The sequence below is a fragment of the Pongo abelii genome, chromosome 9 (assembly GCF_028885655.2).
Source record: "Pongo abelii isolate AG06213 chromosome 9, NHGRI_mPonAbe1-v2.0_pri, whole genome shotgun sequence".
Classification (NCBI taxonomy): Eukaryota; Metazoa; Chordata; class Mammalia; order Primates; family Hominidae; genus Pongo; species Pongo abelii.
In genome coordinates this window covers 59,621,951-59,645,118 of record NC_071994.2, presented here as the reverse complement: position 1 = coordinate 59,645,118, position 23,168 = coordinate 59,621,951, and the positions used below count along the sequence as shown (strand labels likewise).

Sequence of the window (23,168 nt, the reverse complement as noted above, 5' to 3'; positions counted from 1 at the left end):
AACACAACAGAAACTGATATTTTGGGAGTTTCTCAACAAAGTGGTTGGTCCTCCTTAAATAAGGAGCCTCCAGTCAGCTTTTGATGCCTCAATCTTTTTTCTTTTTTTCCTTTTAGGAAGTGATGCATAATTTATATACAGTAAATTACATGGATCCTAAGCATACCGTGTGTTAGGCTTTGACAAATTGATACCTGCTTGTAACCCACACTCCTGTGAAGATATGGAACATTTCTGTCACTCAGAAAATTCCCTAATGTTGGCGCCCTATATATTCCCTAATGTGAATATATAATGTTTATCTATTCTAGATACAAGTCTTTTGTCAGTCCTTTCCAGCCAGTTCCGCCCCCACCAGCGTTGCTGTGCTTCACATCAGCATGGATAGGTTCTGCCTTTTCTAGAACTTCATGTAAATAGAATCATACACTATATACCCTTTTGGGCCTGGCTTCTCTTCCTTAACTCTTGAGGTTGACCTATATTGTTGCATCTATCAGTAGTGTGTTCCTTTTTCTATCCCAGTAGTATTCCATTGTATGAATATACAATTATTTGTCTGCAAAGGTGTTATATATAATAAAATGTACCTACTTTTAGTGTATGGTTTGATGAATTTTGACATCTATGTATATATCATCATAATTAAGATACATAATATTTCTGTCACCAACAAAGTTTCCCTCATACTCTGTTGTAGTCAATCCTACCCCTGTGAGTGCTAGGCAAACACTGGCTGGCTTTTTGTCACTATATAATAGTTATTCCTGTTCTAGAAGTTTATATAAAAAGATCCATATATATACAAACACACACACATACATACTCACAGACCTTTTTGATCTGGATTCTTTAGCTCAGCAATAAAGTTTTCAAGATTCCAAAAAGAAAACAAGTATTTATCTGCTCAAGCATTGATGGACATTTGGGTTGTTTTCAGTTTGGGACTATTTTGACTAAGGTTGCTATTTATTTCCCTTGGATGAGCATTTCAGGGTGGAATTGCTGGGTCCTAGGGTAGATTCATATTTATATTAGAAACTGTCAAGCTGTTTTCCAAAGTGATTGGACAATTTTACACGTCCAGTGTATGAGAATCTGACTGTTCCACATCCTCACCAACACTGGGTGTTTTCAGTCTTTTCCATTTTTGTTATTTCAGCAAGTACATGGTCCTATCTCATTATGGCTTTGATTTGTATTTCCCTAATGACTATGAGTAATTTTTCATATACTTATTGGCCATTTGTGTATCATTCTTTGTGAAGTGTCTGTTCTGGTCTTTTGCCCATTTTTAAATTTGGTCTTTTTTTATTTGATTGAGTTGTAAGAATTTTTTATGTATTTTAGATACAAGTCCTTTGTCAGGCATATGTATTGCAAATATTTTCTCCCAGTGTGTGTTTGCCTATTTATTTACTTAACATGCCTTGAAGTATCTAAAAACTTCTGATGAGAAGTTTTTAATTTTGATAATGTCTAATTTTTTTCTTTTAAAAATCTCCTTCATTTCCGATGAGGTCTAATTTATCATTTTTTTCTTTATAGTTAGTCCTCAAGGTTGCAAAGATATTCTCCTATGTTTTCTTCTAGGAGCTTTACAATTAAATGTAATGGATTAAATAATTAATTATTATTATTATTGTTATTATTTTTACAGACAAGGTCTTGCTCTGCTGCTCAGGCAGGAGTGCAGTGGTGCCATCACGGCTCACAGCAGCCTTGAACTCCTTAGCTCAAGCGATTCTCCCGCCTCAGCCTCCTGAGTAGCTAAGACTACAGTAGCTAGGACAAATTTTTTAAATTTTTTGTAGAGATGGGGGTTTTGCTATGTTGCCCAGGCTGATCTCGAACTCCTGGCCTCAAGAAATCCTCCCAAAATGCGAGGATTACAGGTGGGAGCCACTGCAACTGGCCAGCTTTACAATTTTAGCTTTTACATTTAAGCCTATGACCTATTTAAAATTATTATATTTTACACAAGTTGCAAAATGGAGTCAAGGTATGTTTTATTTTATTTTATTTTTGATGGACGGCCAGTGGTTGTAGCCCTATTTTTTTAAAAAAGACTTTCCTCTCCCCATGTAATTGCTTTGGCATTTTTGTGAAAAATTAATTGACTGTATACACGTGGGTCTATTTCAGAACTCTTTTCTGTTCCATTGATCTATTTGTCTGTCTTCATGCCAATATCCACTCTCTTGATTTATGAAGCTTTATAGTAAGCCTTGAAATCAGGAAGTGAGAGTTCTTCAACTTTTATCTTTTCTTTCAAAAAGTTGTTCTAGGTCTTTGCATTTCCAAGTAAATTTAGGATCATCTTATCAATTTCTACCAAAAAAAAAAAAGCCCCTGAGATTTTGAATGAAACTGTGTTGAATTTATAGATCAATTTGGGGAGAATCGGCATCTTAACACCAGTAAGTCCTCCAAACCACAAATATGGTATTATTTTCTTATTTATTGGTCTTCACTAATTTCTCTTAGCAATATTTCATAGTTTTCATGTAAAGGTTTACACATTTTTCATTGAATTTTTCATAGGTATTTGCTGTTTTTGTTGGTGTTATAAATGGTGTTATTTTATTAATTTTCCATTTTTTAATTGCCACAATATAGAAATACAGTTGATTTTCACACATTGACCTTGTATTCTGCAATCTTCCTAAATTCATTTATGAGTTCTAGTGGCTTTTTCTTGGGTAGATTCTTTAGAATTTCAGTAAGTGATCATGTCATCTGTGAATAAAGATAGTTTTACTTCTTTATTTTAAATTTTTACATCTCACATGTTTCTTGCCTTATTGTGCTGTATTGGACTTACAATATACTTTTGAATAGAAATGATGGAAGTAAAAATCATTGCCTTTGTCTTGTTTTGGATAAAGCAGTTAATCTTTTACCATTAATTCTAACATTTGCTGTAGTTTTTTTGCAAATGATCTTTATCAGATTGGGGAAGTTTCTTTTTATTTCTATTATGCTGCAAATTTTTTATAATAAATGGGTATTGAATTGTCAATTGATTTTTTTTTTTTTTAAACAGAGTCTCACTCTGTCGCCCAGGCTGGAGTGCAGTGCCTCAATCTTGACTCACTGCAACCTCCACCTCCCAGGTCCAGCTGACTTTTATGCCTAAACCTCCAGAGTAGCTGGGCTTACAGGCACGGGCCATCACGTCTGGCTAATTTTCATATTTTTAGTAGAGAAGGGGGTTTGCCATGTTGGCCAGGATGGTCTTGAACTCATGGCCTCAAGTGATTCTCCCACCTTGGCCTTCCAAAGTGCTGGGATTATAAACATGAGCCACCGCACCAAGCCTGTCAATTGATTTTATTTATTGGAGTATCATATGATATTTTCCCTTTATTTTATAAATGTTGCAAATTACATTGGTTGATTTTTAAAATCTTAAACCAGTCTTACATTCTTGGGATAAACCCCAGTTGTGACTGATGTATTATTTAATATTCTATGGTCTGTGGTTTTCCATACTTGCAATGTTTTTGTCTGATTTTGGTATCAGATTAATGCTGGTCTTATAAAATGAGTTGGGAAGTATGATTTCCTTTTCAATTTTTGGAAGAGTTTGTTTAAAACTTGTATTATTTCTTCCTTAAGTGCCTGGTAGAATTTACTAATCTTGGAAGAGTTTTAACTTCAAATTTAATTTCTTTAAAGATATTGGACTAATTCAGTTAACCTATTCCTTCTTGGCTGAATATTTATAGTTTGTGTCTTTTAAGAAATTTGTCCATTCCATCTAAGTTGTCAAATTTATTCACTTAACATTGTACATAATATTTCCTTATTTTCCTTTTACTATCAGTAGAGTCTGCAGCAATATCTCCTCTTTGTTCCAGATATTGGTAATTTGAGTATTCCTGTCCCCCTTTTTATCATTCAGTTTAGACGGGGGTTTGTCAATTTTATTGGTCTTTTCAAAGAACCAGCATCTGGTTTCACTAATTTTTCTCTATTGTTCTGTTTTTTATTTCACTAATTTCTCCTCTTATATTCATTTCTTTCTTACTACTTACTTTGGATTTAGTTTGCTCTTGTACTTGTAATTTAGAACTTTGACTTTAATCCCTTCTATTTCACATCCTGACCTGGATATTCTGGCCACTTCAGAAGCCCTCAACCCCATTTTCTGTCTGCTCTCCTCAGTGATGCAGCGTGCTGTGCTTGGGTTCCATCATCCTGTACTATAGTCCAGAAAGTGCTTCCAGGCAGAAAATCTGGATACAGGAGCAACTAACAAGGGACTCCTTTGAGTATAATGCCTGTAGCACCCTTTCTTTTTACCTCTTTAACCCATGTGCTTGTATTCTTTTGAAAAATAAAATAGGAAGGTTAAGTAACTTGTTTCAGGTAGATCCTGGATTTGAACAAAACATTATTTATTGCCAAAGTTTGTGTTCTTAGCCCTGCCCCAGGCTGTATCCTGTTGATGTCTGATCTAGCATGATGCTACGGCCTGAGATCTTTAATAAATGCCCTGAGACATCCTTGGCTCCGGCCTGGGAGTGGTCAGATTTCATGGAAACCAGACTAGAAGACGGCAGCGCTGCTGCTTTGGGGCCTGTGGTCTGAGAGCTCCATGAACAACCTGGGTAGGAGGGTCATCGCCCATATCCATAGCCTGTTCATTAGTATACAACTAGTGCCTGAGGAATAACTGGCATCCACCTGGTCAGTAGGGCTGTGGCTGGTAGAGATAAGCCTTGCTTCTTGATGGATGACAGATAATCAGGCTGGGCCTAGTCTGTTACTGGTTTTTCCAGTTACCAAGATCCCTCTGAACCTCACTGAGCAGCAGCAGGATGGGGAGTGAATACACAGTCAGTCTCTTCTAGGGTAAATGCTGGGAGCCACCTCCGAGCATCCAGGTTGAGGCAGGGTCCTCCACAGATGGCAGCTATGGGAAGGGTGCTCTCCTGACCGCCTGCTTGCTGTGTCTCTACAGTCTGCTCAGACACGGGGATGTATGTTTCCTGCCAGAGGAGTGCCCCTGCACTTGGAAGGGGAAGGAGTATTTCCCTGGGGACCAGGTGATGTCTCCTTGCCATACCTGGTAAGTGAGGGTCCCAAGCAGGCTTTGCTTTTTTGCTGGGAGGGGGCATAGATGTGGGTGCATAATCAAGAGTATAGTCTAGCATTCCTGTTTCATTGTGTTTGCATTCATATTGTGTGTTTGTGTGTTGTGTGTGGTATAGGGGTTTGTGTACACATAGGAGTATATGCATACAAAGGAATATTTTTGTTTTTACATGAATATGTTTGTTCAGTCATGTGTATGAATATGTATACATGCATATTTGTAACCATGACAATTTGTTTGCATATTTATATGAACATATGAGTGTGAGTGCAAATCCAAAATGCACATGTGCATATGTGAACATGCATGTACATGGATGTATATAAAAAGGCAGGCATTCACAAATCTCAATATGTCAGTGAATATATACAATTAGAAATTTGTTTATGTGGATAGGTGTGTTTATATATATTTTTGTGCATATGGATCCATTTAAAATGTGTGCACATGTATGTGCAAAGTGTGTGGATGTATGTGTACAATGGCTATACATATTTGTATTCACATGTGAGTGTAAATATCTGTGTAAATGTGCATTGTGTTTGCCTGTGAATAGGTACATTCTTGTGTATGAAAGTACGTGTGAGGGTATTTGTTTAGTAATGTAAGTGTGCATATGTGGGAGTGTGTGCACCTGGATTGGATTCTATGGAAACAGACTTGGGGTTAGTTCTGCAGGGCCTGTTCTGGGCCATGCAGACGTGGGTAGGCAGTGGGTAGACTGAGCTTTCTGATAGAGAGAATGCTGGGGGACGGGGTGAGAAATGATGAATGTGCCCTGATGCTGGAGAGCAAACCCAGTCACTGTCCCAATTTGGAGAACCAGCTAGGGGTGGCCTGAGGTAAGCAGGAAGCCCCTGGCACTGGAACTTCAGGGCCCAGCAGAGAAGCTCAGAGAGGTTCTATCTCAGAGACCCATCTGGCTAGCTGGAGCATGGCCCCCAGTGCCTGTCCCATGCTGGGACTGAAACCACCCTGTTTCTCTGGCCTAGAGGAAGGCCATAGTGTTTCTTTCTGTGTTAGAAGCAGGGTCACGGTCAAGCCCATCTGCTCCAAGGCCGGTTTCTCCAGATACATCAGAGTGTACTTGTAGGGTCAGAGCCCTGGCTGTCTGACCCCAGAAGTCCCTAGGTATAATGTTAAGACACAGACCTCTGCACAGGCTGTGTGCTCATTTTTTTTCTTGAGATTTTGTGACTGTGGTGAGCCAGAGCTGACCAGGGATGCCAGGCACATGAGGTGAGAGACTGGGGATGGCTGGCCTGGATTTGCCCAGGGGTGCTCAGGCCCTGAGATGGATTCACTTCCATCACTTCCCTGGACTCCAGCCCCTGTAGCAGCACCCTCACCCTCAGGCAGGGGGTAGCTGAGTTACATTGAATCCTCTCCTGTGAGTGCATTGTGCTCAGAAATCAGATCCAAGGCAGAGGTGGTAAGGAGTCTGGAGCCAAGGCCGAAGAGCTGGGATTATTTAGGATTTGGAACCCTGACACGAGGAGGCGTCTGCCTTCATAGGAGAGGCTGACTGGCCATAGGGTGAATGTCTTCTCTTCATAGAAAACTGGGAGATAGATGGGCAAGTTTTTACTTTTTAACTCAGTTGTAAAAATTCTACCTCCTAATACAGGGACAAACCTCAACATTTGCCCTCGAAGGACCTGCCACTGTGGCCCAGATTCCAGCTGCTCTCCCGCGGGGAGGTGGGTGCTGGAGATGTGTTGTGCTGGTGTGACTCGAGCATTTGCTGGGATCTCTTTACCAGGATGGAGCTGGCTGCCCATCCCTTCCCAGCTCTGCATTCCATGTCGCCGTGGTCGGCAACATGGTCAGCCACAGTGGGAGTATTTCCAGCAGTTTTGCATTTATGGATGAGTCGTAGGTCGTGTACGTGGGTGACTGACAGGATGGATAAACAGGCTTAGGAAGCCGCGTGCAGTCAGTGCGTGACTGATCCTGTCCCTCATTGTTGCTGTCAGACGCAGAGCCCTGGGTCATGCCCCTTTACTTCTAAAGATTTTGGCACTGAGCTCTGTGACTCTTGCCAACCCTACTCCTTCCCCAATTCTTGGAGATTTTAGTATCCATTTAGAGGTGCTTCTAGTATCTCCCAACATCTCAGATTCTTCATCCTCTCTCTTCCAAAGATCTTTCTCCACCCTAGTGGAGTGAGGGGTCATCTTGCCATTCCCAACAACTCACCAAGCCCACATCCCAAAGCGTCTCACCTCACCTTCTGTCTTTCTACTCCACTCCCTGTCATACCCTGACTCCCTCAATCCTGCAACCCCACAGGGATGTCTCATCCATGATCCCTACCACCTCTCTGCTGCCTCTCACCCCCTCGATGTCTCCCCTTCCCTTTTACCTCAACCTGTGGTCCAGAACCATAATCACTTCTTGAGTGCAGCCCCACTTCTATTCCTCCTCCTGATTTGCCCTACTTGTTTGGCAAAACCACAACCCTGGTGACATCCACACCTTTACTTCCTTTGTACCTGCATCCATGCAGCTGAATGTGACTGGAGGGATGTGCAAAACCCGGCTGCCAGCTCTCGTTTTAAATTCATGGGCTCAGAAGTGTCGAAAAGGCCCTTAGAGCTGATGGGCTCTCGGACTGTATTTCCCGGGTCTCCTTTGCAATTTCCTCCCACTAGGTAACTATTCCACTCTTTCTCCTCTCTCCTCAAAGCCCTGACACCTCCTCCCCTCTTATTCTCAGCTGATGATCCTGCTTCCTATTTCCCTGAGGAAATTAAAGCCATAAGAAGGGAACTTCCCAGGCTCTGTGACCATGTATTTTGCCTGTACAACAGACGAACTAAGTGTCCGTGTTCCTATCTAAAGTGAAGTTCCTTCACTTGTCCTTTGGGTCCTAGTTCCTCACTTGCCCACCTAAGGGAACCACTGCAGCATCTCTCCCTCTTTTCTCCCATATAAACAATTTGCATTCTCTACTGGCTCATCCCTATTGCATAAAAATATATCATTTGAAAAACTTACAAACTCCTAGTAACTGCTCCATTTCTCTGCTCGCCTTTTATTGCAAAACTCCCTGAACACTTTTTCTATACTTGCTGTTTCAACTTTCTGTTCTCCCATTCCCCTTTAAGCCCTTTTGGTCAGGCATTTTCCCCATCATTCCATCAAAACTATTCCTACTAAGGTCACCAGTAACTTCCATATTGCCATACCCAGTTAGCCTTTCTCAGTCCTCACCTTCCTAGACCTGTGGGCAGCATTTGACACAGTTGATCACTTTTGCATTATTCCCTCCTTCTTGATACTTTCATTCACGTGGCTTTTGGGACACCACCTCCTCTTGCTTTTCCTCTGACCTCTCTTCCTTTTCCTTCTCGGCTTCCTTCATTGGTTCTTCCTCTTCTCCAACCTCTTGATATTGGAGCGACCCAAGGGACCTCTCCTCCTCTGTATTTGTACTCACTCCCTTGGTGAACTCTCCCAATCTCATGGCTACAAGGCCCATGCATAGGCAGAGGACTACCAGATTTCTACCTGTAATCCAATCCATGCTTCTCAACTCTAGGCTCACACATCCAACTGCCTACTTGACATCACCATATGTACGTCTAATGGAGGTCTCAAATTCAACATGTCCAGAACAGCACATCTGATCTTCCCCCTCAAACCTGCTTCTCCCTCATCCTTCCCCATATGAGTTGATGAATACTTCATTCTCCCAGTTGCTCAGGCCAAAAAACCTGGAGTCAACCTCGAGTCTTGTCTTTCACTACCTATATCAAAACTGTCTGCAAATCCCTTTGGTTCTACCTTCAAAATACACCCAGAATCTGACAACTTCTCCCTGTTTCCACTGCTGTTACCTTGCTCCAGGCTGCCGTCATCTCTTCCTGATGTGCTGCAGTAGCCACTCAACTGGTCTTTCTGTTTCCACTTGACCCCCTTTAGGCTCAGTGCGGCAGCCAGAGTGGAACATAAATCACATAGTGTCATTCCCATGATCAAGTCTTCCAATGCCCACCCCCCTCATTCCTAGCAGGAGCTAACCTTCCTACAGTGGCCTTATTGGACCCATGTCACCTGACCCTCCATTGCCCCTTTGAATTCTTCTTCTACTCTCTTGCCCTTGCACTCTCCATTCTAGCCATGTTGTCTCCCAAGTGTTCCCCACAGACTTTGGAGAGACTGTACCCTTTGTTTGAAACACCCTTTTTCCAGATGCCCATGGAGTTAACTCTGTCACCTCCTTTATGTCTCTACTCACACATGCTCCAACCACCCTATTTAAAATTGTAACCCACTCCACCTGCATTCCCAGTGACCTGTATCCTGCTCCCCCATAACACTCATTGCCTTCTAATGCACTATAGTACATACTCTCACTGCCTTATTATTTTTTATTTCGTGTATCTCTTCTCCCTCTAGAATAAACATTCCCAGAAGCAGATGGTTTTCTTTTTGTTTTATTCACTGATGTATCACAAAATTTTGGAATAATGCCTGAGATATGGTAGGCACCTAATATTTGTTGAATGAATGGGTAAGTGAATGAATGGAGTGGTAAAGGGAGTATAGACTTTGGAGTTAAATAGATCTGGGTTAAATATATCAGGTCCATTATTTATTGGCTGTGTTTCATAACCTCTCTGAGCCCTGGTGTCTCCTGCATGAAATCACAATCCTGCCCTCCAGGCTTCTGTTAGAGGTTGGTGTTTGTTGACCTCTTTGCCGAGGGACACAGTGTGCATGCATTCGATAAGCCATGGCTCTGTCATGAGTATTCAGGTATGGGGTGGGTGTGCCCTGCGAGCTGGTCGGGGCATGTGTTTTTCAGTGTGTGCCAGCGGGGCTCATTCCAGTGCACCCTCCACCCTTGCGCCTCCACCTGCACTGCCTATGGTGACCGACATTACCGCACGTTTGATGGGCTCCCGTTTGACTTCGTGGGGGCATGCAAAGTGCACCTGGTCAAGGTGAGTTCCCAGATGTTTCTGCCCAGTTGGCTCCATGCACAGCTGTCAGGGCACTCTGGTGCTCTGGACTCCAGTTTGATGCAGAATTGGGTGGTCGGGGATCTAAGCCCTGAGGTGGGGCTATTTACAGACTGGAAGAAGTGCTGAGACCCAAGCTCGGGGCTGGACGGAGCTCACCAGTCCTGAGATACCACACTGCCTGTCTGCTCACCGTTATAATCTTGCTCTATTGGGTCCCAATGCTTTTTTCTGTCTATAATAGCAAGAGCTAATGCTTTTCGAGCTTTATTACGTACCTAGGGGTCTATTGAGCCATATTTTGTGGATTATTTCACTTAAATATCACAGCAGCTTTACAAGGTAAAGTTTATGGAGCGCATGTTATAGATGTAACAATTCAGGCTAAGGGAAGTTAGGTAACTTGCCCAAGGTCACACAGCAGTCAGTGGTAGAGCTGGGATCAAGTTTGACCAAGAAATCTGACTGGAGAGTTGCGGTGCTTAAAGGAGTCACAGGTTATAATTTTCAGCTCACCTGGAGGAAGAAAACTGGTGATGTGGGGTGCACAGTGAAGGCAGGATCCCTACCCTAGAAGGAACGGGCACTGACGTGGTGGAGGAGTGTCACCCGGGGGACCTTGGTTTTGCTAATAGCCTATCTCATCTTATAAGACTAACATCAATAATAAAAATAACATATAATAATAATGATGACAAAACCTTTTATGGAAGGAATCCTACCTATAGGGCAGGCACTGTACTGGGGTCTTTCACATAATTGCAGTAACTCCACAAGATGAAGGTAATTGACCTCATTTTATTTAAAAAGTTTTAAAGGTTAATGCAGTGTATATTAAAAACAAATATTCCCCTTCCCATCTCTTCTGTTCCTATCTCCTGTTGAATAACCACTCCAGTCAGGGATGAATCCTGCAAGAACATTTTTCTGTGAGACATGGACACACGCACATGCACACACACACACACACACACACTTTGTTTAGTTTATGTGAATAAGATTCTACAATGTGCTTTTTTCACTTAAGAGGATACCTTGGACTTGATTTCATATAGTTGGTACACACTTTTTTCTTTTGAACAACTGTGTAGAATTCTACAGAAATAATGCCCTCTAGTTTGCTTTATTTTTTCCCCATCGATGGGCATTTAGGTTGTCTCCAATATTTAAGTGCTGCAGTGAATACCTGTGTGGATGTATCCCCAGGTTCTTAGAAGTGGAATTGCTGTATAAAAAGCTATATACATTTAAAATATTTGATGCCAGCAAATTCCCCTTCAAAAAGCTTACACTAGCATCAAGGATGTATGTGAGACAGTGCCTCTTCTCCATACCCTATCAACACAATCATCTCTATTATATATTTATTAATACATTCATTCATCAGATATTTTGGAGAGTCACCACATGTTAAACACTGCACTAGGCATCCAAAACCAGAACAGCTTCAGAGAACAGAAGTCGCCCAAAGTCACACAGCTCAGCTAACGCAAAGTGGAAGTGGATTGAAAGCCACTTCGGAGTGCGTGTTCCTCCACCTCTGTACCTCTTGGCAGGATCTCCTTTCTCCCTTGTTTTATTGGACTCGCTTATTCTCTCCTCAGAGCACGTCAGATGTCAGCTTCTCTGTGATTGTAGAGAATGTGAACTGCTACAGCTCTGGCATGATCTGCAGGAAATTTATTTCCATCAACGTTGGGAACTCACTCATTGTCTTTGATGATGACTCTGGAAATCCTGTAAGGCTCAGTACCTGTGAAGGTTGTGTAGACAATTTACAGGTTACCAGGGGTTGGGGCAGAAGAGGGCTGAGGATTGGCTTTCTTACCACAGCAGTTTCTCTTGGAGAGCCACTGAGTTAGGAGCCCAGACTGAATTCCTCTTGGCCAGGGTCAGGAACACAGAGGCCAATGTCAGGGTATGAGGGAGGCAGAGGCATTGGTGAGGGCCAGGCCGCAGGCATAGCTGACCTGGGCGGTAGGGAGCACTTGGGCTCAGGACTGACCATCTCTGTCCCTCTAGAGTCCAGAGAGCTTCCTGGATGACAAGCAGGAGGTCCACACGTGGCGAGTGGGATTTTTCACACTGGTGCATTTCCCACGGGAGCACGTCACCCTCTTGTGGGACCAGAGAACCACAGTGCACGTCCAGGCTGGGCCTCAGTGGCAGGTACTTACATGAGCAGTGACCTTCTGCTCCTGCCTGGGGCTGAGCCAAGCCCTGGGTGTCCTTGGGTGAGCTGTACCCTCCCTGAGGAGCCAAGAAGAGCATGCCTCTGTTCTCTCCTCCACCCTGCTCTGGGCCCCTTCTCCTCTGACATTGCTCCATCCCTCTTCAAACTGTGACCTCAGCAGTGGCTTCTAGGTCTATGATAGACTCCTGGGCTCATGGTGACCCCTCTGCCCGCGGCTCACCCCTGGCAGGCCTGCAACTGACCATGGTGTCCTCTCTCCTTTCAGGGCCAGCTGGCGGGCCTCTGTGGGAACTTTGACTTAAAAACCATCAATGAGATGAGGACCCCGGAGAACCTAGAGCTAACTAACCCCCAGGAGTTTGGCAGCAGTTGGGCTGCAGTTGAGGTAAAGCCTCTCTTCCAGGCTGGCTTATGCCCCTCACTCAGATGGGCGCTTCCAGCTCTGAACCTGGCCCAAGGTCAGGAAAGAGGGATGCTGGTGTGAGGTTTCTCCTGCAATGTTCTCTCAGCCTCTGACTGCATCCCTAGCCCTAGACTCTGTCCTATGGCCCAAAGATCATGCATCGTCTTGTCTCACAAATCCAGCTGCCCACCCTACCCTGGACTAAGCCCTGGTAGGGCAGTGGAGGGTTGGGAAGGTGATAAAGTCTGTTCCAGGAGAGATGGTCACTCATGATGATGCCCCCCAGTGCCTGGCACTAGGTCTGGCACAGAGAAGAGACCAAGAGAGACTGAGGTGGGTTGAGGCAATCAGGGAAGGCTTCCTGAAGGAGATGAGAGTGGTACTGGCACTTAAAGGCTTGGCCATGCTTAAATAGATGAATATATCAGAGATAAGGTCTCTGAGAGGAAGGACAACACTAGCAGAGATAGAAATGAGGGGGTCTGCCCAACAGACAGTCTGAGAGATGTCTAACTGAGGCTGCCAATCTGTGAGCTGTGGGGGAAACAGCACTGAGTTGAGAGCAGGAGACCTGGGTTCTTGTCTTGGGTCATCCATTGACTTTCTGGGTGACCTTGAGTAAGTCCCATCTCTGCAATCCTCTGCAAAGAGAGGGGACTGGGCCAAGAGAGGGCTGATGAATAGATTTCACTTCATGTGACAACTCTGACTGGTCAAAAGAGACTGCGTGGGAGCTATGTTGAGAACATCCAAGATCTGTATCAAGTTCAGCTGGAAGGAGGACTGTGATTGATTATTTATGTCTGCCATAGGAGCAGCAGTGGAGAGTGGTGATATGAGTGTTACATATTTGCCTCTCCTGGACTTAGTGATCTTAATGCCCTGCTGGGAAGTACACGGAGATGAACCTGTGTAGACTGGGGTAATGGAAGCAGTTGGGCATGGCCTGGAGTTCAACTGCTCCAGGTGGGGCAGGGCTGTTCCCACAGCCTCTGAAATCCTGAGGTGGGACAAGGGTTCCCACAGCCTCTGAAAAGTGCGCCCTAACACACCCCCATTTTAGAGAAGCTCAGTGGGTGACTAACCCTTGTTGTCCCCACACCCCCATATACATCATATTTCTCTCTTGCTAATCCCATTCGGCATCCCATGGGGTTCTCCAGTGAAAATGTAGTCTAAGAAAGGAGATTCAGCAGACATTGGAAACATCTGTATTAGTTATCTACTGCTATGTAACAATTTTATGAGACTTAGTGGCATTAAACAACACACATATATTATTTCAGTTTCTGTGGGCCAGGAGTCAGGACACGGTGGACTTGGTTCCCTGCTTAGTGTCTCACAAGGCTGCAATCAAGGTGTCAGCCAGGGCTGGGCTCTCATTTAGAGGCTCTACTGGGGAAGGAACTGCATCCTCATCTGCTCACATGGTTGTTGATTACATTCAGCTCCTTGCAACTGTAGGACTGGGAGCTTCCATATTTTGGGCCTGCTTTTGGCCAGAGACCACCCTTAGCTCCAAGAGACCACTGACACCTCCATCCATGTGGGGTCCCCCAGCATGGCTGCTTGCTTCCTTACAGCCAGCAAGGGAGAGACTCCAGCAAGATGGGCTCTGGGATCTCATGTTGGGAATCGTGTGATCACATACACATGGTCACGTCCATCCCATCACCTGGGCCATATTCGGTTGGTTTGAGGCAAGGCATAGGTCCCTTCTACATTCAAGGGGAGAGGATTTTACAAGGACATGAATATCAGGGGGCAAGGATCATGGCGGCCACCCTAAAATCTGTCTGTCATGTCAGGCAACAGGCATTTGGCAAGTAGGGAGGTCAACAGCCCTGCCTTTGCCCCTCAGTGCCCAGACGCCCTCGATCCTCGGGATATGTGTGTCCTGAATCCTCTCCGAGAACCATTTGCCAAGAAGGAGTGCAGCATCCTGCTCAGTGAGGTGTTTGAGATCTGCCACCCTGTGGTGAGTGGACCCCAGCCTCGGCCCCTCCCGAGTGCCCCCTCCATTTTCCTGGGATCCCTTCAGCTCTCAGACTCCCCCATGTCTCAGAGGAGACAGCTCAGATCTCCAGGGAAGATCTGCCTCTGCCGTTCCCCTGCCTCCAGCCAGCTCAGATGAGTCCGTCCTATTTCCCCAGATGACCAGGCACAGACAGCCAGGCAAACAGAGCTTGTGCCCTTTTCAAGCCCATCTTGATCTGGCCCTTCCTCCTTATCATGAAGTTCTTCTAAATGGTGGACCCAAAGCCCTCAAGCTGAGGCACCACCTATTGCCTGTTCTGCTTCAGTGCACACAGAGGAGGCTAGGGCTCAGCACTGCATGGCACCCTGCAGGCCTTGAAGGCTGCTGTCAGATTGGCCTTGGCTGGCTCTGGCCCTGACTAGGCAGTTCAGGCTCTACCCCTGTTCAGCTACTCTCGGCTCCTGGATCAAACAGCCCAGACTCAGGAGAGAAGAGAGCTTAGTTCTCAAAAGTGGGCATCTGCCTGGACCATGGAGTTCCCGCTTCCTTGTCCTTCTCCCTTCACACCTCATGAGACAGGATAGCTCACCTTATCCCGTGGTCCCTTCATGTTGGTTCCGGTAGTCATCAGCTGAAAAGATGCAGATCTGACATTTGGGATCTGTCCTCTGACCTCTAACTTCTGACCTTCTCCAGGTTGATGTCACTTGGTTTTACTCAAACTGCCTGACGGACACATGTGGCTGCAGCCGGGGTGGTGACTGTGAGTGCTTCTGTGCCAGCGTCTCCGCTTATGCCCACCAGTGTTGCCAGCATGGGGTGGCTGTTGACTGGCGAACCCCCCACCTCTGCCGTGAGTGTCCTAGACAATCACCCGAGGGGACAGAGTAGAGTGTCACCTGTAGGCATGCCCTAGGGGTACTGGCAGTCTGTCTAGCATTTACTGAGTACTCAGAATGTACCAAGCACCAGCTGCTTTGGGCGTGTTATTCATTGAATTCTTACAACTACTCTTTGAAACAGGGCTATATATTTCCTATTTTACAGTTGAAGAAACAGCCTAGAGAGAGATCAATAACATGCTCAAGGTTTGTGGTGGAGCCAGGGTTCATCCCTAGAGAGTCCAATGGGAACCCGTGCTCGTAGCCACTTTGTTAGAAGAGTCAGGAGCCTAGACCCAGAGCTACCACTTGCAAGCTATGTGACTTCAAACAACTCACCCAACCTCTCTGGGGCTCAATTTTCTTGTCTGAGAAACAGGAATAGACCTGCCCCCCAGGTCGACTCTGAGGACCAAATTGCGTGATGAATATAGAAGTCCTTTGTCAGCTGAGGTTTGCAGGTCCCATCAGAGGCAGCACAGATGATCAGTTTATTCAGAGTAATGGTAGTCTGCAGATGCTTTTCATTGCATACCCCTATCAAGTAAAATCATTTTGTGCACATACATATGCATACACAGATATGCATCCATAGATATACTCTTCATGTAAAATATGTAAACAGATTTAAAAATCAATATTTAAAAGATGAAAGAAAATATAAAGAAGGCTAAATTCTTCACTGATTATTTTTTATTTATTCCCGCGCACCAAAGGATTTTCCTTGTGCAAGCACCTCACCTTGGGGTGCGATGGCCATTACACAGCCTTGCGCTCTGGGGTCAGACTGACTGAGTTTGGCCCCAAGCTCCACTGAGTTGGCCTGGGACATATTCCTCACACTCTGAGTCTCTTCATCTGTAATAGAGGGGTGAAGATGACTGCTTCTACCTTGTAGGGTGCTGTGTGGTTTAAACAAGGCATTGCATGTACAGCACTTGGCACAATGCCCTGTGCTAATATGGGAGTTGTTGTCATTTTTTCACGGACACCCGGGTACTGACATGTCCAGAGCCCTGAGGCCTGGAGGCAAGATGCCAAAGGAAGAAGTTGGAGCAGAAGGACATTTGCTGAGGGTCCACTATGTGCCAGGCCTTGTGCCTATGTGCATTACTTCATTTAATATGCAAGACTAGGGGGAGGTGATTGAGGTGCTTACCTGGGGTACAAGGTTTCAGGGGGCACCAAAAATGCAGTAATCAAGAGAAATAATATTTCAATATAATATTTCTTTAAAATAAAAATTGCTGTAAAAATATTGTGATGAACAAACTATCAAAGGATCAATAGTATTAATGTTTCCTTTTGTCTCAGTGTCTACTCTGGCTCAGTAGGAGACTGTTAATGATCTTGTCTTTATTTTTAAATTGTAATATTCTATTTATCATGGATTTTTTTGCATTAATTTTGATGTTTTAAAAATATTGCATTAAAATAGTATTTATCTTGATTACTGAGATTTTTGGTAGCCCCTTAAATTTCACATCCAAGATGAGCACTTTGCCTTACCCTGGTCCAGGCCCTGGCAGGTCTATGGGGCAGATGTACGGAGCGGTCCCACCTTAGAGGAGGGCATTAAATTTCACTGACGTTGGGTAACTTGGTCCAGTATGCACAGTTGATGAGTGAGGGAGGTGGGATTTGAACTCAGGTCCGACTCTAGAGAGCTGGCTTTTTAATGACTCTTCTCGGCTACCACCCCTTGACTGGGTACACCCTGGAAACCAGAAACTTGGCGATTTTCTAATTTTCTGGTTCAGCCTTCTGAGTCTGCAGATGGAGGGAGAGGCAGGCACGTGCCCCTAGCCACACGGCGGGCCTGTCTCCTGACTCCTAGTGTTCTTTCTGGAGGGTGACCCCAGATGCATTGACCTTGTGGTCTGGGGTGTGCAGTGAGTCGGTGGCTCTCTTCAGACCATGCCTACATGTGAAGCATGCTGCTCCTAAGCTTTATCCCAGGTCCATCCGCCTGGCTCCTCATGGCTTTGCTGCTGGCTTTAGGGGCCTCCTGCAAGGTCCCAGGCACACCCCAGTGGACTGAGAATCTGCAGCTGAGGGGCTAGGGGAACAGGGTGTGGTGCTGGGAATGACCACTAGAGGGCACGCTGAGCTCACGCTTGCAGAAGCTTCTCACAGCTTGGCTGGTGGAAGCGCCTCTGCAGTGCAAGGGTCTTGAAGAAGCCGGGGGTGCTGGGGGCTCCTGGTCCCCTTCCCACCCAAGGCTCTTGGAAGACCAACCTCCATCTTGTGCTTGCATTCCTCTGGGGGCCTTCCGCAACATTTCTGATTAAAACTCCCACCCCTTGGTTCTAATCCTGCTCTTTGGCGCCGCACAAAATACACCCGCTTCTTTTCAACATTCATACATTTGTTTGTTCATCTACTTGACACATCGCTGAGGTGCCTACTGTGTGCCAGTCTTTGAGCCTCGTGCTGTCGGCCCAGAAAGGAGCCATTCTATTTCCTCCACTTAAGACATCTGCATCCATGACCATTCCCAAATCTTGACATGTGGGAGGCAGGCCAGTCCCAGCACTTGGGGAAGAAGGGAGGCTGGGATGCTGGGAGCCTTGGCTCTGTCTGTCTGTTCCAGGCTCTGGGCTGGCTCTCAGAAAGTCCCTGTTCTCTCTCTTTCAGCGTATGACTGTGACTTCTTTAACAAAGGTAAGCCCCTCCTCCCCACGCAGAGTCTCAGGGGCTCAGGCACTGCCAGCCCTGTTCTGATGCCACACAGCATCAGCCATCCCGAGGTGCTGCTGGCCCTGGAAGAGCCGTGACCCAGGCTGGGAGGGCCCCCATCATGCAGAGAGAGCCCTGACAGTGCAGGGCCCAGGGGTGTCCTGCACCTCTATCCTCAGCAGTTCCTGCAGCCCCTGTCCGGGGCCCAGGCAGGCCAGCTCCTGGGGACTGTGCTCGGCAGGGCAGCCCCACCAGGAAGGAAAAACCCCATTCTCACTGATGCGCCAGCTCCTCCGCCTTCATAATCTAGCTCATCAGGCCCACAGAACATCACCTTGGGTTCCCTGAAGATTAGCTTTTGGCAAAAGCAGACACAAACTGCCCTTTCTGACTATGGGTGGAACAAAACATGTGGCCTGCCACATTCATCTTCAAACTCAGCCAAGGTCGCAGGGTTCCGGGAGATGCTCTGACATTTAGATTAACGAGGGTGAAAACACGGGTCATAACCAAAGACCCAGGGGAGGTTAATGTCCAGTTTAGAGCCAATTCATCAATTTAATCACCGGGATTAGGTGGGTGGGGGTAGAGAAGGGCTGCCCAGGAGTAGTTTTTAGCACTGAACTTCATCCAGTTGGGCCAGGGTCAGACCTTGGCAGAGTGAGATGCTCATCTGGTCCTCAGTGCTGTTCGCCTTTGACTTCCAATCCCCGACCCTCCTCCAGGGACTGTGCTGCCAGGAGCAGGCCTATGTGGGCAGAGGCCCAGGGTTTTTGTCCTCAGTTGCCTGCATTATCAGATTTTGGCTTGAGTGTGGTGGGTGAAGTGGAGAGGAGAGACTGGAGACAGGATACCATCTGGGGGCCTGCGAGATGGCGGCCGGACCAGGGTGTAGCATGAGTATCCACAGGACTGCAGTTCTGCCAAAATGCTAGTTCCCAGGGGCTCTTGACAGCCCCAGACCTTCAACTGGTAAAGGAATGAGCCTGCAATGGGGGAACTGTGGTCCCTGGGACAGACAGGATCTGTCTGACATCAGGCAAGACATTTCAGCAAGATGGAGCTGTTTCGTTTTCTCTCTTCCATGGCATTTTGGGTGGCAGTAACTGGCAAAGGACAAGCTGTTTCTAGCATCTTCCACCTACCCACCCACCCACTCACCCATCCTTGCTCCGTTCTACTAGCATTTGCTCTGGTCCAGGCCCGCCAGGTGTTGGGAAGTCAGTGGTCTCTGAGTCCTGTCATAGCGGTGTGCAGAGCGGGCTCACGCCGCCTCTCTAGCACCCATTGTGTTCCTAACTCCACATTCAGCTGGTAGTTTCCAGTTGACCCCTGGTGGGAGTGTTTACGCCATGGAAATCCGCAAGCCCTACAAACCACCTTTTTTTTGTTTGAGAGCTCATTGTTAGCCATTTGCCAGCACAGCCAGCACTGCTTGTCTCCCATCTAGTGGGGGTGACAGATGTGGACCTCTCATCCAGATCCTCATCCGAAGAGCGGTAACTGGTGTGTGCCATGCTCCAAGAGCTGGTGGGGCACAGAGGAGGAGGGACAACATTTGCATGTGGCAGGAGAGGGTGCAGGGAGAGCTTCACAAGGAGGTGACATTTGAGCTGGGCCCCAGAGGTTGAGTAGGCGTTTGCCAGGCACAAAACGGGGAGGACTACTCTGAGTGGGTGGAACGGTGTGATGAGATGTGAGCTGGGAAATAACACCACTGCTCCTTCCAGGAAGAGCAAGAGAAGTTCAGCATGGCAGGAGCCAGGGCGTGGGGGGAGTGGGGGAGGTGGGCAGGGGCTGAGGGCTGAAGGGCTTCTGAATTCAAGCTGGGCTCTTTAGAGTCTGTCCTGAGGGCCATGGAGAGCCACTGGTGCATCCCACCAGGGGGCGTGGCTGGGAGGGCAGCTCAGCAGCCATGGGGAGGAGGCATTGGAGGGCGGGGGCACAGCAGAGGCAGGAAGAGCCTTACAAGGTGATTGTCCAGGAAGCCCATGGTCTGTGCCAACCTATACTGACAACCACAGGAATTCTAAAGACTCAACAGTGACACGTGTTTGAAGTAATTAAGCACTAACAGGTTTATCAACCCTCAGGCCTGGGGTGGACAGAAACCGGGTCTGATGTCTTCTTCCAGAGGGGACCTTGAATAGATCAGTGGCTGTAATGGTGAAGTTTCAGGCAGTGGGAAGGCTGTGGAGAGACACTGGGGGGCCCAGGTGCTCCCTGTGGGTGGCCTTCTTCCTTGGCTCCCTGTGGAGTGATTCAGGCACTGTGCAGTGGGTCTGTGCCTTTCAGGGGCTGGCAGCCCGTGCAGTGGGTCTGCTCCTTTCAGGGGCTGGCAGCCCGTGCAGTAGGTCTGCGCCTTTCAGGGGCTGGCAGCCCGTGCAGTGGGTCTGCGCCTTTCAGGGGCTGGCAGCCCGTGCAGTGGGTCTGCGCCTTTCAGGGGCTGGCAGCCCGTGCAGTGGGTCTGCGCCTTTCAGGGGCTGGCAGCCCGTGCAGTGGGTCTGCGCCTTTCAGGGGCTGGCAGCCCGTGCAGTGGGTCTGCGCCTTTCAGGGGCTGGCAGCCCGTGCAGTGGGTCTGCGCCTTTCAGGGGCTGGCAGCCCGTGCAGTGGGTCTGCGCCTTTCAGGGGCTGGCAGCCCGTGCAGTGGGTCTGCGCCTTTCAGGGGCTGGCAGCCCGTGCAGTGGGTCTGCGCCTTTCAGGGGCTGGCAGCCCGTGCAGTGGGTCTGTTCCTTTCAGGGGCTGGCAGCCTGGGAATCCTGTCCCTTCCTTCTCAGGGTCATCAAGGTCCCTGAGATCTGGGATGAAGGACACCGTCAAGAGTTCCTCCTTGGTAGCTTGCCCTCCCACCCCACGGCTGCCAAGGGGTAGGGCAGGAGGTATGGGAGGTGGGCAGGCCAGGGGGGCCAGGCTGCTGATGGGGCCTCTTCTCTCCAGTGCTAGGTAAGGGCCCTTATCAGCTGTCCAGCTTGGCAGCCGGTGGTGCCCTGGTGGGCATGAAGGCGGTGGGCGATGACATAGTCCTAGTGAGGACAGAGGATGTGGCCCCAGCGGACATTGTGAGCTTCCTGCTGACAGCTGCTCTGTACAAGGCCAAGGCTCATGGTAAGGTCCACCCCAGTCCCACTCCAGCTCTTCTGGGAGGCAGGAGGGTGCTGGAGGAGGGGAGGGTGCTAAGGCCCTAAGTATCTGTAGTGGCCAGGGAAATGGGGGCTCCGACAAGTGCCCCTCTTCCAGTTGAGAAGGTGTGTCTTCTGGATCAGCTTCTTCTCCTCTGCAGAGATGCTCTCCATCTGCTCCCCTAACCGCCAGTGCAGTCAAGGCCCAGGTGTGCCTCTGTACCTTGCTGTATGCAATAGCTGTGTTCCAGAGAAGCCAAGCGGCAGCTCTCCCTCCTCATGCTCCTCCTTCTCCTTCCTCTCTTCCTCTCTCACCCTCCCTCCCTTCCTCTCTCACCCTCCCTCCCTCTCTCCCTTCTTCCCTCCTCTCTTCCCTTTCTCCCTCCACCTCTCTTCTTGCCTCCCACCCTTTCACTGAGTCCTAATCCCATGCCAAGCACAGAGCCAGGTACTGGGAAATCAGGGATACAAGAGACAAGGTCCCTGCCCATCAGAAGCCCACAGTCCCATCGAGGAGACAGACGTGCCCAAAGGCAGTCACAGCATTGTGAGAACACTGGGGAGGGGCCCCCAACTCAGTCTTAGAGTCAGGAGAGGCTTGTTAAAATAGAGGATGTTCCCCTGAGAGTAAGAAGGAGTCAGGAAGGGAAACTTCTTTCTTAGTAAGCTAAGCTCAGGATTTGGGACTTTATCCTGAGGGCAATGGGGAGCCATGGAAGGGCTTTGTGGAGGTGAAGGGACATCCTGGCTCCCTCCCAGCCCCAGGCACGGCCAACATCCCTAGCTATAGGTGATGTTCACGGTGGTGTGAGCCTGGGTGAGGTAGGTGGTACCTGGCAGAATCACGTAGCTGCACAAGGAGGCCTGGGAGTGAGGAGTCAGGCACTGGGCCGCAGGACAGCCAGAAGCACCACCCCCAAAGAGAGCACTTCCTCCCTAAACATTTCTGATCCCCAGATCCGTGCGTTCCTGCCTGACGAAGGGTGTCTCACCACCTTCCAGATGTGGCAGGCCATCTGCTTAGTGAGGCTTTTCTGTTCTCCATCCAGTATTTTAATCTAGTAGGTAATGTGTAGTCCAGGGGGTTGTTACCTTTCCACTAGGTTTATGGGCATGCTAAGCAGGACCCCGGAGTCACCTGGCCTTAGAGAACGTCACTGGGAGCAGGATCCCAGAGGCGCTCCAGTCCAGGCTCCGTCTCAGAGTCAGGCCTGGGTCTCATGGGCCCAGTGGGGACCCAAGCTCCTCCCTCTCCCATCCCATACTGTTTCTTCTGGGCTGTGCCCAGGGTCCTGGGCAGCCAAGGAAAGGTGCCTTCCAGGTGGGACCTAGGGTGGCTACGTGGAGGAAGTGTCCCTTGAGTTGGGCCTTAAAGGATGGGAAAGATGGTTATGCGAAGAAGTGGAGAGCAGGAAACATCACAGAGGGGAGGACTCAGCAGTCACTGAGGCCCAGGCTTCCCACTCTGGGGAGTCACCACCACAGCCTGACACAGGTCACTGGGGTGCTAGTGTTACCTGAAGATTTTTGTGGGGGGAGGTTACTTATTTATTAATAATCATAGGTTGCCCTTCTGTAGGACTTCTCATGTGCCGGCACTGTTCTAAGCACTTCATGTATAGCAACTCATTTAATCCTCATGACAATCTTAGGAGGTAGGGACTATTATTTTCCCAATCTACAGATGAGGGAACTGAGGCCCAGAGAGATTAGGTGATTTACCCAGGGGCGCAGTGCTTGTTAGTGACAGGTGCCAGCCGTTTGGCTCCAGAGTCTTTCATTCAAACTCCTCTGCCATGCTGCCTTCCAAACCGAGACATTAAACAAGAAATACAGAGGA

General features: G+C 47.7%; 1 protein-coding gene across 1 annotated transcript in view; it reads left to right on the top strand.

Moving 5' to 3' along the window:
* The window catches only part of OTOG (otogelin), a 101,235-nt gene that overhangs the window by 35,406 nt on the left and 42,661 nt on the right, over positions 1-23,168 (top strand). The window contains exons 24-32 of the mRNA XM_054525862.1: positions 4,970-5,077; positions 9,918-10,056; positions 11,679-11,813; positions 12,097-12,243; positions 12,534-12,653; positions 14,533-14,649; positions 15,346-15,502; positions 18,168-18,194; positions 21,147-21,314. Of these exons, the coding sequence (XP_054381837.1) occupies positions 4,970-5,077; positions 9,918-10,056; positions 11,679-11,813; positions 12,097-12,243; positions 12,534-12,653; positions 14,533-14,649; positions 15,346-15,502; positions 18,168-18,194; positions 21,147-21,314 (1,118 nt within the window). The remainder of the gene's footprint in view (positions 1-4,969; positions 5,078-9,917; positions 10,057-11,678; positions 11,814-12,096; positions 12,244-12,533; positions 12,654-14,532; positions 14,650-15,345; positions 15,503-18,167; positions 18,195-21,146; positions 21,315-23,168) is intronic.